The following is a 24595-nucleotide window of genomic DNA, read 5'->3' as shown; positions in this document are numbered from 1 at the left end:
CGAAATTCAAGGGTCCACTGTATATGCATTTTTTTAGGTCTAGCTCTATTGGTCACTTAATATATGATAGTGTAAATATGTTATCAGGCTTTTATATGCATTTGAAAGTAAAAAAAAAAAAGGGAGGGGGCTAAATTTCACTTTACAGCAGTAGCCTGGAACCTAACCTGTTAAACAAGTGGGGCTAGCTTTTACATGGAGTACTAATGATAACTGTGTTGCATATGAATATCCATCCATATTTTCAGTAATGATAAGAGAGTGAAGACTCATGACTGAATAATGGGGCCCATAGTCATCTAATAAGCCGTGACAGTCTGCAAAGATTTTAGATAATGACAGCAATATGATTACTGAATTGGGCTTTAAAGATTATACACTACTCAGAAAGGCCATTAAGGCTCAATGTCACCTGTGTGCCACCACTCAAGACTACAGGAGGGCCTGGCTTTGCAGCACTTCACTTTATGGTGTTTCGCTATGGCAGCAGTTTTCAATTACACCCATTCTTCATTTATTCAGACTTCCTACAATAAATATATTCACCACTCACTATAAGCTAAGGACAAAAATATTTTAAGGAAAGTAATGTGTATACTGAATATGCATTTTTTTTAGGCCTAGCTCAATATATGATAGCTTAAACATGTTATCAGGCTTTTATTTCCATTTGAAAGTGAAAAAGGCTAAGTTTCATTTACAGCCATTTTCGCTTTTCGGCAGTAGCCCGGAACCTAACCTGCTGTATAAGCAGTGTCCTCCTGTACCTAATTCATGGAATATTATCTGGTTAGCACTGTGACAGTGGCTATCACACCGTTCCCACTAGTTTTAGGACAGGCTCACTATGGGTTCAATCCTACCCATTTCCTGAGTTGTTTACCAAAACAATATTGAAAAAAGTAATACACATTGTTAGATCAAGTAACTGTATATTACAGCTTACCATACTGTTCATAAAGAAGATTCTGAAGCTGTGTAAGGGATAGAATATCCTGCTGAGCACTGCTGCTGCTGGAAGTTGAAGCAGATGGTGAGCTGTCACAGTCCACCTACCATGAAGAAGTTAATGAATCTTCAGGTAAACAAGTGCAATTTACATTTATATATTATTTAAAAACATCACAAAACTGTTTTCCTGTAGATAATAAATTTGTTATCCAAGTTCTATTGTTGTAACGCAGGGTGTTAGAAAAAAAAATAATGTGTGTTTGACTACCATTTCATATAGTAAAGACCATGAAATCACTCCTACACATTGCTGTTCTTATGCAAAAACTTTTATCTTCCAAGAAAATAGAAACTGACTATTTTCTAATAGAAAATGACGAAGAAAAATCTTTTATAAATGTTCTTAGTTTTATGTGAATAAACCATACCACGGGTGGGGTTTGAACCCGTGATCCGAGTGTCTCAAAACTCCAAACTGTTGCATTAGCCACTGGGCCAGCTAGCTTCAATGAGATTCATCTCTGATCGTGGGATCAAACCCCACCCGTGGTATGGTTTGTTTGCAATCATGTCATTACGATTTCGTGAGAGCTTCGAGGGGACTTGAGCTAGAGGTCATCACGGCCATGCTAGCGGGAGGTTCGTCTGTAAAAACTTGCATTTGTGGTCACAGTGGTGCCTATGCTAACCTTCCTATGGTGTAGAAATATACCTAGTTGGATGAATCTTATTGAAGTTAGCTGGCCCAGTGGCTAACACGACGGTCTGGAGTTTGGAGACTCTCTGATTGTGGGTTCAAATCCCACCCGTGGTATGGTTTCTTTGCAATCATGTCGTTACAATTTCATGAGTTTATTTTAATTTAATTATCACAAATTTTTTTTAAACCTGTGCCTGCAAATCCCTAGCAGACAAGTTCATTTTCACATGTTAGAATAACAAACCATTGAGAAAACAGACATCATCGAAGCCATCAAAAAGACATATTGGAGCAAGAATTGATTTTTTATGAATTTTCTAAAATGATGATACATTGCCATATCAGAGGATAGCACGCTGAATATTTTGATACATCATGTAAGCATGGCAGTGGAATGTAAGATTCAAGTCAGAAAAATTCACAAAACTTTTAATTTCATGCAGAACACTAAAAATTAATACAAAGAAGCTATAGTACTTTCAATGACTATGGGTCCACTTATTTTAATCATGGTACAAGAAAATTTTATTTCTTCTCAATAAGATGCATAAGTTTTGTAGTGGAATGACATTGCTACAAATTTTTTTTATTAACACATCAGCTGTTTCCCACCAAGGCAGGGTGACCTGAAAAAGAAGGAACACTTTCATCATCATTCACTCCATCACTGTCTTGCCAGAGGCATGCCTACATTACAATTAAAAAACTGCAACATATCAACACCCCTCCTTCAGTGCAGGCACTGTTACAATATCACTCCATAACTGCCCCAGTACTTAATGCTTTTAACACACAATGTACATAGATTATCAGTAATGCTGCACTTACCACACACAGTTTAAGCCACAAGTAGTCATCTGTAGTAGCAGCAATATCAGCGTGGTCTTCATGTGGGTCACAGCGGCTTAACACGCAATACACAGCTCGCTAAAAACGAAAAAATATGTAATGTAATGTCATCTTATAAGATGCTGCAATGCCACAACAATAAAGTTACAACTATCGTAAATAACATAGCTAATAATGCCGTGAATTATCTTGCCGTAGCCACACTTAATATTTAAAAATTTTACCAGCAGGAACATCTCACATGCTTAATGAAGATAAACTCCTACTAAAAATAACTACAGTGGAACCTCGATAGGCGACCTCAATTCATTCCAAAAGGCTGCTTGAGTGCCACTCTGAGTATCAAACAGGTTCTTCCCAACCAATTTCCTGTTTGCTTGGCTGTTATCAGTAACTGTCATAGGCCCCATGATGACTTATTTTTACAATACAAAAAAAAAAAAACACCAAAAAATGAGAAGAAACATGAAATAGTTTAGTGAAGTTCTGGCAGGTCATATTAGTTTGGTCGAGTGCTGAGCTTTGTTCGAGTAGGGAGATGGTCATACACTGAGGTTCCACTGTACTGATAATAAAAAAGAAAATACATACAGTATCTACATTGTTCATAAATAAGTTTCAAGTTTCATGATGAAAGTTTAGTAATGAAAACTTTAAGTACTGATTTCCTGCATATAAAAAGGGTGACTAAACAGGCTGAGACACAGAGGAAAAATTGAGGAAATAACACAAAATACTGAAAGAACTCATGATAAAATAAAAAAAATAAAGAAAGGAAATTTTTAAACTAAAAAAAATATATGAACACGTGCTCTAAGGGCATGAGTTTATAAATTCATGCATTAGTGCTAAACTCACAGGGGTCATACAACTTCTGGGGGATCAGGGGATAATCAGGTCTGATCCAAGGAATCTCCCTTGAGGGGTAAATGATTCACAGGAAATGTCAGTAAAAATACTGGATAACCAAAACAAGTAAATCTGGGGGTCTGACTACTGTATGTATATAACACACATAAGATAAAGGTAAATCCAGGAAAGTAATCAATTTGCCTACAGCTGACCAGTTATATGACTGTGGCATATTATCATATGTTGGTAGCTCTCTTCTTTGGCTACTTTCAATACAGCAATCATTCAGAAAATCCCTAACTTACTATAAGAAAATGTTCTGAAAATCACCTCATGCTTTACTAGTTAAGGGTTTCATATTGGCCACATATACTCAAAAAGATGTCACATAATTACCAATTTGTCAACACCTATTTCAGTTTGCTAGCTCTGGGTCCCATCTCATTACTTTCAGTCAACTGATGTGAACTAGTATTATCAGCTACTTTGGAACCCCCTGCATGTGGTCTTCCTCCATTGTGTCATTAATCAGCGGCTTCCATTTTTTTCTTTGATGTTGAAGAAATAATTACTAATATCCCTGTAATCTTTGTTCTTATTTTCATTTATATCCTTTCTATCCTCTTTAAGAATTATGTATGCTGTTCTACATTCCTTCAATAACACAAGGTTTAACTCTCACATTAATTCCTAGCTTATTCTCCTTAACCCCTTGACTGTTTCGGTCGTATATATACGTCTTACGAGCCAATGTTTCCGACGTATTTATACAAGTAAATTCTAGCGGCTTCAAATCAAGAGGGAGAAAGCTGGTAGGCCTACATGAGAGAGAATGGGTCTCAGTGGTGGGCGTGCACCACAAAAAATCCTGCAGCACGCAGTGCATAATGAGAAAAAAAACAGACCGTTTTTTTGGATTAAAATGCTGACTTTGAGGTGTATTTTCGTACAGTATTTATCGTTGTATTCTTGTTTTCATGGTCTCACATGATAAAATGGAAAACATGTTACAGAAATAGAGATGATTTTGATTAGTTTTACGATGGAAACGACCTTGAAATTGAGCTCAAAGTAGCGCAAATGTTCGATTTTTACAAATGTTCAGGAGTAAGCAAATCACACCACACGTCCAATACACGTCAACTAGGGAGTCTAATATTCTTTCACTGGTGAACTGATATTATTTATACCATTTTTACAATAATGCAGTAGTCTGCATAACAGTAAATTTTGTATTTTTTGTATGAATAAAAAATCAAAATAGAAAGCAATAATAATAAAAGAGGGGCCTACAGATGTGACTAATGAACAGAGGATATGTTATTTTAGTGCCAAGAATGTCTATGTAGTTTATTCTGGACCCTATTTTGAAATTGGCATCTTTTTTAATTTGCATGAAATTGGCCAAATTGCCAATTTCTGACCACTTTATTGGGCAGTTCAAATCAGTAAATGGGCAATTTCTTGTACTCAACTGATAGAAAAAATGGAGTTCTAAAGAAATAGCTATGAGTTTGGTCAACTGGCACAACGGAATTGGGTAAAAACAGGGCTCAAATTCGGCAAAATCTCCGATGCGTATATGTCGCCGACACCGCTAACTTTGCAGGAGCGTAATTCCTTGAGTTTTCAACTAAATTTTGTACTTTTGGCGTCATTACCATTGGGAAAAGATTCTTTGTCATTTGATAAGAATTTTTTTTTTTTTTTTCCAAAAATTTTGCGACATAGAATGACAGTTTCAGAAAAGGGCTTGTAACAGTCAGAGGGTTAACTCAGGCAACAGTCTGGATGTGTTCATTTGTACTCACTACAGTGATCATATTTTTTTTTTCCAACATGCTGGCCATCTCCCACCAAGGCAGGGTGGCCAAAAAAAAGAAACATACACTTTCACCATCATTCACAAATAATCATTGTCTTTGTGGAAGCATGCAGATATGACAGTTCAGATGTCACTCCAAACAGCAAATAACCCAAACTCCTCTTTTAATCCTTTAACTGTCCAAACGTTGATCTACGTTGTCACTGCTAGCACTCAAAAAAAAAAAAAAAAGAGGGCAACTTTCTGTGTGTAATAAGATACAAAAAGAAAATTAGGGGTAGGTACTTATTGAGATATAAGGCAGCGAAGTTGGCATTAAGTGATCATGCAACAGCAACATGGAGTCTTGCAGTTTGCAGAAATGTTGCCTATGCAGCTTTTTCCCTCATTTTTTTAAATTTACATTATTTTTATGTTCTGATAATTACAATTTATAGCAGTTCTTGTGATTTTATAGCCAATCTTCGTTCTGACACTAATATTAGGTACGGAAATAGTAATCAGTCACAAACACACTTGACAAGTGAACACGTTCACCTGCCTTGGTCACATACTATTGTCTAGAAATACGGTGGACCCTCGACCAATGATATTAATCCGTTCAGAGAGCTCATCGTTAGACAAAATTATCGCTGGTTGAATTAATTTTCCCTGTAAGAAATAATGGAAATCAAATTAATTCGTTCAAGACACCCAAAAGTATGAAGAAAAAAAAATTTACCATATGAAATATACATTTTCCTACACACAAACAGAAGGATAGATGCACAATACATGTATACATATGTATATTGTGTAATGAAGAATAAATGACACTTACCTTTATTGAGGATGTGGTGATGAGTGATGGGATGGGAGGAGGGGAGATGATGGACGTTATTATTTTTTGGAAGGGGAATCCCCTTCCATGAGGACTTGAGGTCCAAACTGGCAGCCTCACCATCCCTTATCACACTATGTATGCCACTACGATTCTTAAATCTCTAAAACCATCCTTTGCTGGCCTTAAATTTACTCACATCACCACTAGTTGCAGGCATTTTTTTATTAAATCGTCATGCAACTGCCTTGCCTTTTCACATATGATTGCTTGAGAGATGTTATCTCCTGATATCTGATATCTGATATCCTGATATTGGATATCAAATTGGGGAGGAGGAGTATGGAAGAAGTGAATGTTTTCAGATACTTGGGAGTTGACGTGTCGGCGGATGGATTTATGAAGGATGAGGTTAATCATAGAATTGATGACGGAAAAAAGGTGAGTGGTGCGTTGAGGTATATGTGGAGTCAAAAAACGTTATCTATGGAGGCAAAGAAGGGAATGTATGAAAGTATAGTAGTACCAACACTCTTATATGGATGTGAAGCTTGGGTGGTAAATGCAGCAGCGAGGAGACGGTTGGAGGCAGTGGAGATGTCCTGTCTAAGGGCAATGTGTGGTGTAAATATTATGCAGAAAATTCGGAGTGTGGAAATTAGGAGAAGGTGTGGAGTTAATAAAAGCATTAGTCAGAGGGCAGAAGAGGGGTTGTTGAGGTGGTTTGGTCATTTAGAGAGAATGGATCAAAGTAGAATGACATGGAAAGCATATAAATCTATAGGGGAAGGAAAGAGGGGTAGGGGTCGTCCTCGAAAGGGTTGGAAAGAGGGGGTAAAGGAGGTTTTGTGGGTGAGGGGCTTGGACTTCCAGCAAGCGTGCGTGAGCGTGTTAGATAGGAGTGAATGGAGACGAATGATACTTGGGACCTGACGATCTGTTGGAGTGTGAGCAGGGTAATATTTAGTGAAGGGATTCAGGGAAACCGGTTATTTTCATATAGTCGGACTTGAGTCCTGGAAATGGGAAGTACAATGCCTGCACTTTAAAGGAGGGGTTTGGGATATTGGCAGTTTGGAGGGATATGTTGTGTATCTCTATACATATATGCTTCTAAACTGTTGTATTCTGAGCACCTCTGCAAAAGCAGTGATAATGTGTGAGTGTGGTGAAAGTGTTGAATGATGATGAAAGTATTTTCTTTTTGGGGATTTTCTTTCTTTTTTTTTTTTGGGGGGGGTCACCCTGCCTCGGTGGGAGACGGCCGACTTGTTGAAAAAAAAAAAAAAAAAAAAATCTGTTTTTTGTTTATCCACACCAATAACAGTATCTCAACATCTTCGACTACTTGCAATCTGTGTTTCGAAAACATACTTGCACCTTTTGCAACAACATCTTCCTTGATTGCCTTTCTGTTGGCCAAGATAGTAGCGATGGTTGATTGGAGTTTGTTATACAACCTGGCTAGCTCGGAGAGATGCATTCCAGTTTCATACTTTATGATGATCTTTTCCTTCATTTCAATTGTAATTCTCACCCTTTTTACCACAGGGTTGGCACTAGAAGCTTTCTTGGGGCCCATGGTGGCTTATTTTGCAGTTACAAGCACTAAAAATGCTGGAATAAACAAAATGTACTGAATGAATGTGTGGATGCAACTGCATTGGCTCGTAAATACTGGCACACTAACTGAAGGCAGGGCAGCTAAGGCACGCTCAGGCCAGACAGGACACGTGGACGCGTTTGGGACGAATCGTGTTCGTTGAGTTTTTCATTGTTGGTCGGGCCAAAATTTTTACGCTCAAACACTTCGTTAGTCAAATTTATCATTAGACTATGCCTTCGTTGGTCGGGGATCCACTGTATATACAAATTATTACATGTCCCAGCAATGTTTTCAGAAATATACAAAACTCCTTGAAGCACAGTGTCAGAAAAGAGTGTTACTCTACACTGCTGATAGTGCAGTCACTCAATACTGCTCATCTTACACTGGTGAACCTTGGCATATGTATCTATTTGTTCTCACTGCTCCACACACATAAACATGTCTATCTCTGTCTTTCTCTCTCTCTGCCTGTCTCTCTGCTGTTTGTTTCTCTCTCTTTCTATCTACTTGTCTGAGTCTTACTCTCTCTGTCTGCTTTCTGTCTTTCTCAGAGAGAGCCACTCATGAACCAACAGGTACTATACATGTTGCAGAATCATCACAGCTGAACATGTAGAAATGTGTATTACTTGCCAGTCATGCTTATGCCTTATATCTACAAGCACAGTTCATGTATAGCACTTTGGTTTTTTGGGGTTACCCTAGGTAATTTATACTATGTATGATAACTGTACTTACATGTACCTGTGCCTGAATAAACTTACTTAGCCCTTGATTCTGGCTCATTAAGCAGCTCTCTCTGAGACAGAGACAAAGTTAGACAGAGATAGAGACGGCCAGCCAGAGTCATCTAGCCAGCCCGTCAAAGTCATCCAACCAGCTAGCCAGCTAACCAACCAGGGAGCCGAATATGTATTACACATGTTGCAGAACCATCTCTCTCTCTCTACTTAGGGTATAGGTGATAGGACATTTTGGCAGGATGACACTACAACTGCATCAGGATGTGGCACAAATGTTGTAAATGGGTTATTATCTAGGATTTTGATATTTCCTCAACCACTTATGGCCACATTCATCTCAAAGCCACTAAACTTGGGGTCAAGAACACTTTCCTCCCAAAAGGAATGTTATATATGACATGGCATTAGTAAATCCTTGGTGCTCAATTGAACTGGTGCACCCACAAGGTACTAAGTAGTCCCAGATTTTTTTTTTAATGCTGCACACAATGAGCGTTAAACCCAGTCTATACTGCCTAGGCCTATCAGGCCTCTGGCACCAAATTTGAGGGCAGGAAAAATAAAACATTGATCTACGTTTGGAGTGCTAGTAGAAGAACATAGATCAATGTTTGGACAGTTAAAGGGTTAAAGTGAAGGCACTGTACTTCCCACCTCCAGGATTCAAGTCCGGCTAACTGGTTTCCCTGAATCCCTTCACAAAATATTACCCTGCTCACACTCCAACAGCTTGTCAGGTCCCGGAAACCATTCGTCTCTATTCACTCCTATCTAACACCTTCACACACACTTGCTGGAAGTCCCATACCTACGGATGATTGTGTTTTCATGTCTAGTACTCATTTGCAATTAATTTTCTGCTTTCCTGCATAATGCCCTTTTACCTCTACTCCCACAAATAAGTTGCTATTTTTTTTCATGTATGTACTGTAGTTATTTTATATGCTTGCTTTCACATGATTATCTGAGTATCTTAGGTCACTGCAATGGCTTAGAAGTTTCTGAGTAATACCTCCATCATTCAGGAGTGTTCCATTCATAATATATCTATGCACTGTCTGAGATATTAGCATCTTTAATTTTGCTCCTTTTGCTATACAGATATTTCCTAATCTACATGTTCCTTTGGAATATTTCAATATTTTGCACTCTTTTGGCTTTATATTTTTTTTTATTTCTGCTTGGGTTGTTTATTTCTCCAATGATCTTGCATCAATTTATGGCATTTCCTTTCCTGTGGTGCTGTTTCCTCCATTTCATCCTGTTTCTTTACATAAGTATAGTTTAATTTTGACTAAATTTTCCTTGTCATTTAACTGTTTTTTATCTTTATACTAGCTTTGAGCTACTTATTTACTTGTTTGCATACTCATATCTTTTCCCACTCTGCATATACATAGCTTTGAGGGTCACCATTAGAAGCATTTTATTTTCCAAGGGAATGGTTCCCAAACAGAAATATAACGAAATATACAGTAAATGACAAAATGAATAAAATAATATTTAAACATCTATAAGAAACAATTTGGATTTAATGACATAATTAAAATATATATATTACTTTGAATGGGTCAGGGGAATTCTTTACAGTCCTCTTATATGACATCCTCAACTTTTTCTCCATGTCAGGTGGTAAGCGACCTGAGTTGCTCCTCTCATATTGTTCCAGGGCTACCACAATCTCTACAACTGATGGGGAACTGAAAATTATAATAAGTTAATTAGTGCAAGAAAATTAATGGAATGTGATGTTTTGTAAATGTTGCACTATAGTTAATACTTTCATACAGCCTTAAATGTAAAACTTATGCATGTTAAAATTACTTTTAAAAGCACAGTCCCTTGCACAATGTATAATACAGTGGTCACTTGATAAACTGTTTATCCAAATAAATGCTCATACACCAAAAGTGTTTGTATATAAAGAGAGTCAACCACAAGGTTTAGATGGCACAAAAAAAAAAAAATACAGCTAAACTGACACTGTGAATCTCCTTGCACAATCTAACATAACTTGTAGTAGCTTACTGAACATTAAAATGGTATAAAATACCGACAGGTTGTTAGGTAAGACACGTATGCAACAGTTAGTTAGGTATCTTTATTTTGAAACGTTTCGCCTACACAGTAGGCTTCTTCAGTCGAGTACAGAAAAGTTGATAGAAGCAGAAGATACTTGAAGACGATGTAATCAGTCCATCACCCTTGAAGTTTTGAGGTGGTCAGTCCCTCAGTCTGGAGAAGAGCATTGTTCCATAGTCTGATGTGATCTGATCTGGGTGATGGACTGATTACATCGTCTTCAAGTATCTTCTGCTTCTATTAACTTTTCTGTACTCGACTGAAGAAGCCTACTGTGTAGGCGAAACGTTTCGAAATAAAGATACCTAACTGTTGCATATGTGTCTTACCTAACAACAGTAGCTTACTGGTTAAGTATACCAGAGGGCCCCACATACACAGCCCCCTCTTTTCAGTGTTACATGCTTTCTTTGGCTTTCAACTGAGCCACCGTTCATTATGTTCGATGCTTTTACCACTTTTCTGCCATTTTTGTACAATACAGCCTCTCCTCACTTAGCGATGTACTCATTTACCGATGACTCGGACTTAAGACAGGCTGTCTGACCAGCCTGCATACCTAAATAATGTATATTAGAGCTGATTTCCTGTATTCTGTTTATTACAATATAGAGTACACTACTGTATAAACATTTAAAAATATACTAAAAATGTTATAAATGGTGCAAAGGTGACATTGAAACAATATCAAAGATGGTTGACACAAACCCACTACGTACCATTACAGTACACTCCTTGCTTAGTGACAAATTCATTTGCCAATGTGGTTTTAGGAATGGAACTCCATCGTTAAGTGAGGAGAGGCTGTAGTTGTGTAAGGGAAGGGTGACCGGTGCCATATTTTAAGGTAAATGTTGTATGTACTGTGTATTTATTTTACTTTTTTATCTGTTTTTCTATGCCCAGCTGTATTGATCACTTAGCCCTTTCGAGGTCTGTCCTGCAATATTACGGCTTTGAAGCCAGGATTGGTCCTGTAATACGCCAAAATTCTAGTGGCTTCCAATCTCGTGGGAGAAAGCTGGTAGGTCTACATATGAGAGAATGGATCTGAGTGGTCAGCGTGCAGTATAAAAAAATCCTGTAGCACACAGTTCATAAGAAAAAAACTGCGATTGTGTTTTTGGTGTAAAACGGTGACTTCGCAGTGTGTTTTTGTATGGTTTTTATGGTTGTATTCTTCTCATTTGATAGAATGGAACATATACTATAGAAATACAGATGATTTTGAATGGTTTACAGACTAAAAGGAGCTTGAAATTGAACTCAAACTAGTGAAAATGTTCGATTTTTGTCAATGTTCAAAAGTAAACAAAACATGTAATACATCCAATACACATCAACTGGTGAGTCTAATGTACACTCACAAATGCATACATTATTTATACAATTATTACTATTATGCAGTAGTCTGAATAACAGTAAATCTTCCATCTTTTCTGTGAATAAAAATTCAAAATGGAAAGCAAGCCTAATATAAGAGGGGTCTGGAGACATGACTGATGAACAGAGAAAATGTTATTTTAGTGCCAGGAATATCTACATTATTTATTTTGGACCCTATTTTGAAATTGGCATCTCTTGAATTTTGTGTGAAATTAGCCAAATTAATAATTCCTGATCACTTTACTGTGTAGTTGAAATAGGTAAATGGGCAGTTTCTTGTACTCACTCGATAGAATAAAAGTGATCACCCACCACCTGTTCAGTTTGTGTTCTTACATTGTCTGAACTCCGTATCTCGTTTCCTCTCTCGTTTACTCTTTCGTTAACTAGTTGGCTCTCACTGACAATGCCATTTAAGCTTAGCTGTGATAAAAAGAGGAGTTGTAAGCCTCTTACTTTAAGTGCCAATTTAGAAATGATTAAACTGAGTGAATATATGTATGTCTATGACTGAGATAGCATGTAAGCTTGGTTTGGCTCATCATACAGTTAGTACAATTGTGAACAATAAGGAGAAAGTGTTGCAGGAAATTGAAAATGCTACACAAGTGAACACTAAAGTTATAAGAAAATGTGATAGCCTTATTGCTGACATGGAAAAACTTTTAATGGTGTGGAATGATGATCAGGCTAGTCACAATGTGCCTTTAAGCCGAGCCATTATGCAGTCCAAGGCCCTAAGTCTCTTCAATTCTAAGGCTGAGAGAGGTGAGGAGGCTGCTGAAGACAAATTCGCAGCTAGCAGAAGCTGGTTTAATAGGTTTAAGGAAAAAGGTAACTTCATAACATCAGAGTGTAGGGTGAAGCTGCAAGCGCTGACAATTTAGCTGCAGAAAATTATTATATGAGCTAGCCAAGATAATAGAACCTGATGGATATACCAAGCAACAGATTTTTAATGTGGATGAAACTGCATTATTTTGGAAGAAGATGCCATCTAGGACATTTACTGCTAAAGAAGAGAAGTCAATGCCTGGCTTCAAAGTTGCAAAAGACAGGCTAACACTCTTGCTAGGAGCTAATGCAGCTGGTGATTGCAGGTTAAAACCTATGATGATTTATCACTCAGAGAATCCTAGGGCCCTAAAGAACTATGCAAAAGGTAGCCTCCTTGTTTATTATAAAGGCAATTCAAAAGCTTGGATGACTGCCAATCTTTTCATAAATTGGTTCACGAACTATTTTAAGCCTACAGTTGTGGCTTACTACAAGGAAAAGAAAATTCCTTTCAATGATTTACTTGTTTCAGACAAAGCCCCTGCCCACTCTACAGCTCTAAATGGTATGTACAAAGAGATAAATGTTGCTTTTATACCTGCAAACACAACTTCATTACTGTAGCTGATGGACCAAGGTGTAATTGCAGCCTTTAAATCTTATTACCTAAGAAGAACTTTCATTAACCCTTTCAGGGTTTCGGCCTTACTAGTATGGCTTACGAGCCAGGGTTTTTGATGTACTAGTACGCCCAAATTCTAGTGCCCTCAAATCTAGTGAGAGAAAGCTAGTAGGCCTACATATGACAGAATGGGTCTATGTGGTTAGTGTGCGCGGTATAAAAAAATCCTGCAGCACACAGTGCATAATGAGAAAAAAAACGTTGACCGTGTTTTTGGATTAAAACAGCGACTTTGCACTGCATTTTCCTATGGTATTTATTGTTGTATTCTAGTTTTCCTGGTCTCATTTTATAGAATGGAAGGCATATTACAGAAATAGAAATGATTTTGACTGTTTTTACAAAGAAAAGTACCTTGAAATTGAGCTGAAAGTAGCAGAAATGTTTGATTTTTACTGAAGTTCAAAAGTAAACAAATCATGCTATGCGTCCAATACACGTCAACTGGTGAGTCTAATATTCTTTCACAAGTGCGCTGATATTATTTATACCATTTCTACACCAATTCAGTAGTCTGCATAACAGTAAATCTATTTTTTTTGTGAGAATAAAAATTCAAAGTGGAAAGCATAAGAATGTAAGAGGGGCATGGGGACGTGACTAATGAACAGAGGAAATGTTATTTTAGTGCCAGTAATGTCTTTCTTGTTTATTCTGGACCCTATTTGGAAATTGGCATCTTTTGAAATTTGTGTGAAATTGGCAAAATTGCTAAATTCCGACAACTGTATTAGATAGTTGAAATCGGTAAATGGGTGGTTTCTTGTACTCAGTCGATAGAAAAAATGGAGTTCTAGCAAAATAGTTATGATTTTTGTCGACAAGTACACTGAATTGGCCGAAAATAGGGCTCAAAGTGGGCAAAATTGCCGATGTGTAAACATCGTCGAGACTGCTAACTTTGCGAGAGCATAATTCCGTAAGTTTTCCATCAAATTCCATACTTTTGGTGTCATTATGATCGGGAAAAGATTCTCTATCTTTTCATAAGAAAAAATAATTTTTTTTTTTTTAAATTGGCCGACCCTGAGAACAAGTCTCTGAGAGGGCTTGTCGACCCTGAAAGGGTTAACCCTTTGACTGTCGCGGCCGTATATATACGTCTTACGAGGTACAGTGTTTGACATATATATACTCATAAATTCTAGTGGCTTCAAATCAAGCAGGAGAAAGCTGGTAGGCCCACATGTGAGAGAATGGGTCTGTGTGGTCAGTGTGCACCATATAAAAAAAATCCTGGAGCACGCAGTGCATAATGAGAAAAAAAAAACTCTGACCGTTTTTTTTAATTAAAATGCCGACTTTGTGGTCTATTTTCGTATAGTATTTATGGTTGTATTCTCGTTTTCTTGGTCTCATTTGATAGAATGAAAAACATATTATAGAAATAGAGGTGATTTCGATTGATTTTACTATAAAAAGAACCTAGAAATGGAGCTCAAAGTAGGGGAAATGTTTGATTTTTGCCAATGTTCAAAAGTAAACAAATGATGCCATTGTCCAATAAATGTCCAACTAGCCATTCTAATATGCAGTCATGAATGGGTTGATGTTATTTATACAATTATTACAGTATTGCAGTAGTCTGCATAATAGTAAGTCTTCTATTTTTTGTTTGAATAAAAATTCAAAATAGAAAGCAAGAGTAATATCAGAGGGGCCTGGAGACATGACTGATGAGCAAAGAAAATGTTATTTTAGAGCCAGTAATGTCTGCATTGTTCATTCTGGACCTTATTTTGAAATTGTCATATTTTTTAGTTTTCGTGAAATTGGCCAAATTGCAAATTTCTGACCACATTATTAGGTAGTTGAAATCGGTAAATGGGCAGTTTCTTGTACTCAATCGATAGAAAAAATGGAGTTCTAAAGAAATAGCTATGAGTTTGGGTGACTGGAACAATGGAATTAGCCGAAAATAGGGCTCAAAGTGGGCGAAATTGCCGATTTGTAAAAAGCGCCGAGGTCGCTAACTTCGCGAGAACATAATTCCGTCAGTTTTCCATCAAATTTTGTTTTTTTTTTGGTGTCATTACAATCGGGAAAAGATTCTCTATCATTTCATAAGAAAAAATTATTTTTTTTTTTAAGTTTTGAGACACCAGGAGACACCTCAGGATTGGGGGTTGCAACAGTCAAAGGTTTAAGGCTGTAAATTTCCTAGACCATAGGCCTAAGCAAAATTAATTAAAAACCTTTGAGAAAGGTTTTCACAATTATGGATGGCATTAAAAATATTAGAGATGCATGGAATGAAGTTAAAGAAACTAGACTCAAAGATGTTTGGAAGAATCTAATTCCTGAACTTATGGACAATTTTGAAGGCTTTGAGAATCCAGCGGATGAAGTGACTAAATATTGTGGATATGGCAAGGGAATTATAATTGGAAGTGAAGCCTGAGGATGTGAAAGAATTCCTTCATTCTCATGATGAGGCTCTAACAGATGATCATGTTCTGAATGAAGAGCAAAGAAAGAAGAGGAGATCCATCCTGATGATAGTTCTGTTGCCATTAAAGAAATGAAAACTCAGGATCTGGAAGAAGCTATCAACCATATAGAAATAGAAATGACAATTTTTGAGATGACTGATCCAGATTTTGAATGAAGTTCAACAGTGAATGCATCCCTTTCTCATGATGTTACATGCTATAAAGAAATTTTAAAGGAAAGGAAAAAAAAAAAACCTGTGGCAAAGTTCAATGCTTTCTTACTTTATGGAAGTATCATGGCAACCTTTAACATCAACAGCTACCCTTGAACAGCCTTCAACATCAACAGCAAGCCTTGAACAGCCTTCAACATCAAGAGCTAGTCTTGAACAGCCTTCAACATCAACAGCTAGCCTTGAACAGCCTTCAACATCAACAGCTAGTCATGAACAGCCTTCAACATCAACAGCCTTCAACATCAACAGTCTTCAACATCAACAGCTAGTCATGAACAGCCTTCAACATCAACAGCTAGCCTTAAACAGCCTTCAACATCAACTGCCACACACACTCCTTCCAGAGCTTCATACAAGTCTCCAAAATGAATACAGGTTGAAGAATCAGAGGATGATGGTGTGCCATCTTCTGATTTTATTCAATAAACACCCTACCACTCACCTCTCACACATTAATATTAATATTTTAACCCTTTCAGGGTTGACAGACTCTCTCAGAAACTTGTTCTCAGGGTTGCAAAAATTTAAAAAAAAAAAAAATTCTTATGAAAAGATAGAGAATCTTTTCCCGATCATAATGACACCAAAAGTTTGAAATTTGATGAAAAACTTACGAAATTATGGTCTCGCGAAGTTAGCGGTCTCGACGATGTTTATGCATGGGCGATTTTGCCCACTTTGAGCCCTATTTTCGTCCAATTCCAATGTACTAGTCAACAAAAATCATGAATATATTGCTAGAACTCCATTTTTTCTATCGAATGAGTGCAAGAAACCACCCATTTACCAATTTCAACTATCCAATACAGTGGTCAGAATTTAACAATTTTGCCAATTTCACACAAATTTCAAAAGGTGACAATTTCCAAATAGGGTCCAGAATAAACAAGAAAGATATTCCTGGCACTAAAATGACATTTCCTCTGTTCATTAGTCACATCCCAATGCCCCTCTTACATTCTTTTGCTTTCCACTTTGAATTTTTATTCTCACAAAAAACAGAAGATTTACTGTTATGCAGACTGCTGCATTAGTGTAAAAAATGGTGTAAATAATATCAGCGCACTTGTGAAAGAATATTAGACTCACCAGTTGACGTGTATTGGACGTATAGCATGATTTGTTTACTTTTGAACTTCAGTAAAAATCGAACATTTCTGCTACTTTCAGCTCAATTTCGAGGTACTTTTCATTGTAAAATCAGTCAAAATCATCTCAATTTCTGTAATATGTCTTCCATTCTATAGAATGAGACCAGAAAAACTAGAATACAACAATAAATACCATAGGAAAATGCAGTGCAAAGTCGCTGTTTTAATCCAAAAACACGGTCAAAGTTTTTTTTTTCTCATTACGCATTTTTTTTATACTGCGCACACTGACCACAGACCCATTCTTTCATATGTAGGCCTACCAGCTTTCTCTCACTAGATTTGAGGGTGCTAGAATTTAGGCGTACTAGTACGTCAAAAACCCTGGTGTGTAAGCCGTACTAGTACGGCCGAAACCCTGAAAGGGTTAAGGTAAGTAATAAATGTACTCTGTGTATATCTTACCTTTTATTGTGTTTTTAATGCCTAGTTCTATTGCTAACTTAATATAAGTTAGTGTAAATTTGTTGTCTGGTATTTATTGCATATTTTATATGCAATAAATGCATACCACACAGGTACTTGTGTACCTGTGTGGTAGCCGGGCAGAGGGAAAACAATACGTTTTCTCTGGTCCAGAACCAGAGAAAACGTGTATGAATCTGTGTTTGGCCTGGTCACTCCCCCACTCCGCTTCTCGGCACGAATTATTCATTACATCTCCCTTCGTTTATGATGGCATCTAAAGGTAGTTGTTAGAAACGATTAAATTCAGTGAACAAGGCATGTCGATGCGAAAAAGATTTAGGAGTTCTGGTTAGCAGTAATCTGAAACCAAGACAACAGTGCATAAGTGTTCGCAATAAAGCTAATAGAATCCTTGGCTTCATATCAAGAAGCATAAATAATAGGAGTCCTCAGGTTGTTCTTCAACTCTATACATCCTTGGTTAGGCCTCATTTAGATTATGCTGCACAGTTTTGGTCACCGTATTACAGAATGGATATAAATTCTCTGGAAAATGTACAAAGGAGGATGACTAAGTTGATCCCATGTATCAGAAACCTTCCCTATGAGGATAGACTAAGGGCCCTGAATCTTCACTCTCTAGTAAGACGTAGAATTAGGGGGGATATGATTGAGGTGTATAAATGGAAGACAGGAATAAATAAAGGGGATGTAAATAGTGTGCTGAAAATATCTAGCCTAGACAGGACTCGCAGCAATGGTTTTAAGTTGGAAAAATTCAGATTCAGGAAGGATATAGGAAAGTACTGGTTTGGTAATAGAGTTGTGGATGAGTGGAACAAACTCCCAAGTACCGTTATAGAGGCCAGAACGTTGTGTAGCTTTAAAAATAGGTTGGATAAATACATGAGTAGATGTGGGTGGGTGTGAGTTAGACCTGATAGCTTGTGCTACCAGGTCGGTTGCCGTGTTCCTCCCTTAAGTCAATGTGACCTGACCTGACTAGGTTGGGTGCATTGGCTTAAGCCGGTAGGAGACTTGGACCTGCCTCGCATGGGCCAGTAGGCCTTCTGCAGTGTTCCTTCGTTCTTATGTTCTTATGTTCTTATATGGCTCAGGGCTGCAGTGTAGGTAACCAGTAGGTGTAGCCCATGCGGGCTACACCTACTGGCTACCTACACAGACTTCCTACAAATAAATACTACTCACCTCTCATCCTACATTAAGACTACACATATTTTAAGGTAAATAATGAGTGTACTGTATGTGTATTTCATCTCTCTGGGCTGCTTTAAATATCGTATATTAAGTATGAGACAGGGAGCCAGGACTACCTACACCAAATAAGTACTACTCACCTCTCGCCCTACATTAATACTACAAATATTTTAAGGTAAGTAATCAATGTGCTGTGTATGTATTCCTTCTTATTATTATGTTTTTTAATACCTGATTCTATTACTAACTTAATGTAAGTTAGTGTAAACTTGATGTCTGGCATTTATAAATGGAAAAAATGGTGTTCTGCTTTCCGGTGATGTCTGCTTTCCGGTGATAGCCTGGAACCTAACCTGCTGTATAAGTGGGGCCTTACTGTATCTCCTTTGTATATTCCTGTATTTCCATTATATACCTCAGTCATATCCCTCCCTAATTCTACGCCTTTCCAGATAGTACAGATTCAGCGTCCTCGGTCTATCTTCGTAGGAAAGGTTTCTGATTTATGGTATCAACTTCGTCATCCTTTTCTGAATGTTCTCCAGCAAATTTATGTACATTCTGTAATACAGTGACCAAAAATGTGCAGCATAATCTGAACGAGGCCTTACTAAAGATATATTATGATGTATAACCTGAGGACTCCTATTATTTATACTTCTTGATATGAAGCCAAGAAGCAGAGTCAGGATCTAAGAGATGATCCCTACAACTACAAATAGGCAGGTAGGCAAACATGTGCATGCATATGTACACAAGCACACATACACAAAATATTTAACCCTTAAACTGTCCAAACGTAGATCTATGTTTGCTCTCGTAGCGCTCCGAACGTAGATCTACATTTTTTTTTACATGGTTTCTTATGGAGAAAATCAAGGTCGGAGCGCTACGCATGCAAACGTAGATCTACGTTTGGACAGTTTAAGGGTTAAAGTATTTTATTAACACTTTTTTTATTAACACATCAGCCGATTCCCACCAAGGCAGGGTGGCCCGAAAAATAAAAACTTTCATCATCATTCACTCCATCAGTCTTGTCAGAGAGGTGGCTTTACACTACAGTTATAAAACTGCAACATTAACACCCGTCCTTCAGTGTGTGTCCGTTCCAGACACCCAAAAGTATTAAACAAAATCATTTTTTTTACATGAAATATACATTTCCCTACACAGCAACGAATGGTACATGCAAAATAAACAATAATTAAATGCCACTTAACCTTACTGTGGAGTTGTTGATGAGTGATGTGCCAGCAGCAGGGGAGATTCAAGTTTCCTATTGTTTGGAAGGAGAATCCCCCTTTCATAAAGACTTCAGGTAACAAGTCCTTTTCTGGGGTTACCTCCCTTCTTGGTTTTTTAATGCTACTAGGACCAGCTTGAGAGTCACTGGACTCCTGTCGCACCAAAAATCTGTCCAGAGAGCTCCGTTTCTCACGTTCCATTAGGATTTCAGTAAAATGGGACACAAGAGTGTCATTGTACATGTTGCCAATTGTTGCCAATACAGCTTGCAACAGCTGTGACAGGATAAAATTCATTCATAAATGCTTGCACCTTCGTAAATATTGTACACATTTCTTTTATCCGTCTTTCTTCCTCCTGCTCTGAAGCACATTCCTGAGCTGTGATCTGTTGCTATTGCACATCAAGCTCTTGCAGGTCTGCAGTGGTTAGTTCTTCATCATCGTTCTGCACCAACTCTTCCGCATCCTCACCACAAACCTCTAACCCCATGGACTTCCCCAATGACACAATAGCTTCCATTACTGGCATAGGCTCCTGAGGGTTAGCCCCAAACACATCAAAATACCTCTCTTGTACACATTGTGGCCACAGTTTCCTCCAAGCAGAGTTCAAAGTCCTGCAAGTCACTCCCTCCCAAGCCTTACCTGTAAGGTTTATGCAACTGAGGATACTGAAATGATCTTTCCAAAACTCTTTCCAAAGTTCAGTGTCTGAGGTCACTTCAAAGAACTTTTGAAACACTGCTTTTGTGTAGAGCTTTTTGAGTTTGAAATGACCTGCTGGTCCATGGACTGGAGGAGAGGAGTTGTATTAGGAGGCAAAAATTTAACTTCAACGAAGCTCAACTCCCCTGCAATTTGCTCTTGTAAATCGTGAGGATGAGCAGGAGCATTGTCCATTACCAGGAGGTGCTTGAGTAACAATTTCTCTTCCAGGAGGTAATTTTTCACAGTGGGGCCAAACACACCATAAAACCAGTCCATGAAAATTTCCCTAGTGACCCATGCCTTAGTGTTTGATCTCCACATCATACACAAATTACCCATGATGATGATGTTTTTCTTGAACACTCTGGGAGTTCCAGAGTGTTACACCACTAAAGGCTTCACTTTGCAATCACCACTAGCATTACTACACAACATTAATATCAGCCTGTCTTTCATAGGCTTATGTCCTGGGAGTGCCTTTTCCTCCTGAGTAATGTAGGTCCTGTTTGACATTTTCTTCCAAAACAGGCCTGTTTTGTCACAATTAAACACTTGTTCGAGTTTTAAGTTTTCAGTCTCTATGTACTCCTTAAAGTCCTGCACATATTTTTCAGCCGCTTTCTTGTCTGAACTGGCTGCCTCACCATGCCTATCAAACTGTGCATGCCACTACAATTCTTAAATATCTCAAACCAGCCTTTGCTGGCCTTAAATTCATCAGCAGCAGCACTATTTGGAGGCATTTTCTTAATGAGATCATCATGCAACTGCCTTGCCTTTTCACATATTACTGAGGTATACTATCCCCTGATAATTGTTTCTCGTTTATCCACACCAATAACAGTCTCTCCACATCTTTGAGTATTTGCGATCTCTGTTTTGCAATCACACTTGCACTTTTTGCAACAACAGCTTCCTTGATTGCCTTTTTGTTGCACAAGATAGTAGTGATGGTTGAATGGGGTTTGTTGTATAACTTTTCCAACTCCGAGATATGCACTTCACTTTTGTACTTTTCTATTATCTCCTTTTTAAGTTCGATGGTACACCTCACTCTTTTTACCACAGGGTTGGCACTAGAAGCTTTCTTGGGGCCCAAGGTGGCTTATTTAGCAGTTACAAGCACTAAAAACAGTGGAATACAAAATATATTGCAGGTACACGTGGAATCGACCGCAACGGCTTGTAAACAATGGCACACTGGCTGGTAGACTGGGTGACTGGCCGGGCCCTCTCACGGCGCCCAGCGGACACGTTCGGGACGAAAGCTCCTAACCGAGTTTTTAGGCGTTATCCGAGCCAATTTTTTACGCCAAAGCGAGGCGTTATCTGATTTTGACGCTATCCGATCCAGGCATTAACCGGGCGTCCACTGTTTATACTTTCCTCCCTCATTACCCTTCCATCAAACTAAGAACTCATGTCAAAAACTATTGCCGACAATGAGAAAAACAATGAATTTCTCACCTAGAATTGTTGATTAGTTTTTTATAATATTAGATAATTACTTCACTTGGAATAATCTGTATACAGTTATACCCTCCCTACATCATTAATTGCTTCTAAGAGCCATGACATAACCCAGCTTTTTATGTAAACTGGAGATAATGCCTTAAAATGATGACAAACACCATAAAACTAGCGTAAATAACTCACAAAAGAATATAACTGTTGCTAAACTTTAAAGAACACAAAAAATGCACCAGTCATATTTTTTAAAGAATAATGAACACAATTAAAAAAATTATGACGTATGTGACATTGCTGAGTGATGTAGAGTTGGACATAATGTTGTTCGCTGAACTGAAATTTACTCTAGAAAAGTGGAGTAGGTAGCAGGTTGGTAGACAGCAACCGCCCAGGGAGATACTACCGTCTTGCCAAGCGAGTGTAAAACAAAAGCCTGCAATTGCTTTACATGATGGTAGGATTGCTGGTGTCCATTTTTCTGTCTCATAAACATACAAGGTTTCAGGTACGTCTTGCTACTTCTACTTACACTTAGGTCACACTACACATACATGTACAAGCATATATATACACACCCCGGTGGGTTTTCTTCTATTTTCTTACTAGTTCTTGTTCTTGTTTATTTCCTCTTACCTCCATGGGGAAGTGGAACAGAATTCTTCCTACATAAGCCATGCGTGTTGTAAGAGGCGACTAAAATGCCAGGAGCAAGGGGCTAGTAACCCCTTCTCCTGTATATATTACTAAATGTAAAAGGAGAAACTTTCGTTTTTCCTTTTGGGCCACCCCGCCTCGGTGGGATACGGCCGGTGTGTTGAAAGAAAGAAGAAGATCTACAGAGTTTTGCAGGGAATCATGCTCCTATCAATGTCGCTTATCACCTTCAAAGCCCTCAACATCGATATTGTCATTCTCATCGTTTGCCCTAGTTTTTCAAGGGTGAGGGCTTGAGGTTGACTGGCCTCAGCAACACTCTCCTCTTCTTCATCCTCATTCTCTGCCTACACAATCTCCAACAATTCTTCATCATTTAGGCCCAGTGCATGTTCTTCAATCAGTTCTCTCACCTCACCCTCCTGCATGTCCTTGAACCCTTCACCACAAACTAGGCTTGCTAACTCCACAGTCTTCCTCATGGCTTTGTTAACCTCTTCCTGACGACCAAATCCAACAGAATCACACACACACACACACACACACACTCTGCCCACAAAGCCCTCTAACAACTCTTCACTGTGTGAGGGTGCAAATCCTTGATACACTCATGCACTATTGAGGCAGTCGAGGATGGTGAATTACATAAATAATTTTCCAATGACAGAATTGCTCACATAACCTGCCCTACACTTGTCTAGCAAGTGGGTAAGAGGGAGGGTAGTAGTTATACTGCAGGAAGTGTTTTCCCGTACTTTTTCCAGCATTTGTTTGGTAAATGTGATTGGGTGGCTGGGCATTCATGAATGTTCAAAGCTCATGAAAGTGGAACTCACGGAAGTGGAGGGATAGCTGTATAATGAATACTTATAATATTACAATTATTTTAGAGTATAATATTCACCCAAACATGGAAATTATTCACACAGTTTGACTTTCCTGGGTTATCCTGGGTTATATACCTAGCATGTTTTATGGCTGAATTCCACTGATAGTATCATGAAAATGTAATAAATCTGGACTGAATAAATCATCTTTGAACCACTTGCACACCCTGTTTGCTGGTAGGGAAGCTGGTGGTGAACAAAAGCTCCTGATTAAGTCCTACTATGTAGGACGTAACAAAAAAAAAAAAAAAAAAAGGGCACAATACCATGACTAAAACAATACACAAATAACCCACACACGAAAGAGAGGAGCTTACAACGAGGTTTCAGTCCGACTTGATTTGTTTACAAAATCACACTAACAAAAAGGAGAGGAGGGAGTATATATAGACCAGTAGACAGGGATGGGAACAAGAGAGGTAGGAGGAGAGGAGGAAGAGAGGTAGTGGTGGAGGTAGTAGTAGTAATAGTAGAGTCAGTCAAATACTAAGAAAGAGGAACACTGCAAGGAAGCTAGGGACCCACAGAGGGTAGGAGCAAGAACACAGAGGGGGCCCCTAGCTCCCTTGCAGTGCTTCTCTTTCTTAGTATTTGTTGACTCCACTACTACTACTACCTCTCTTCCTCCTACCTCTCTTCCTCCTACCTCTCTTCTTCCCATCTCTGTCTGCTGACCTATATATACTCCCTCTTCTCCTTTTCATTAGTGTGACTTTGTAAATGGTCCAAGCCAGACCGAAACATCGTAGTAAGCTCCTCTCTTCCATGTGCGGGTTATTTGTGTATGTAGGACATACAGTCATCCCACTGAGTAGTTAACCATAATACATTGTGTAGACACTACTGGCCTTAATTTTTTTTTTCAAATGTATGAATAGATGGAAGAAGATCCAAAGAGTTGGCCT

General features: G+C 38.2%; 1 protein-coding gene across 3 annotated transcripts in view; it reads right to left on the bottom strand.

Moving 5' to 3' along the window:
- Nucleotides 1–24595, bottom strand: part of LOC128685418 (nuclear pore complex protein Nup93-like) — a 301160-nt gene that overhangs the window by 73699 nt on the left and 202866 nt on the right. For all 3 annotated transcript variants that reach the window (XM_070082868.1, XM_070082870.1, XM_070082869.1), the window contains exons 8-10: nt 9911–10049; nt 2480–2578; nt 947–1052 (exon numbers count right to left, since the gene is read on the bottom strand). In XM_070082868.1, the coding sequence (XP_069938969.1) occupies nt 947–1052; nt 2480–2578; nt 9911–10049 (344 nt within the window). The remainder of the gene's footprint in view (nt 1–946; nt 1053–2479; nt 2579–9910; nt 10050–24595) is intronic.

The sequence above is a fragment of the Cherax quadricarinatus genome, chromosome 8 (assembly GCF_038502225.1).
Source record: "Cherax quadricarinatus isolate ZL_2023a chromosome 8, ASM3850222v1, whole genome shotgun sequence".
NCBI lineage: Eukaryota > Metazoa > Arthropoda > Malacostraca > Decapoda > Parastacidae > Cherax > Cherax quadricarinatus.
Note: the sequence above shows the minus strand (reverse complement) of the source record. Positions and strands in the feature narration are given on the sequence as shown.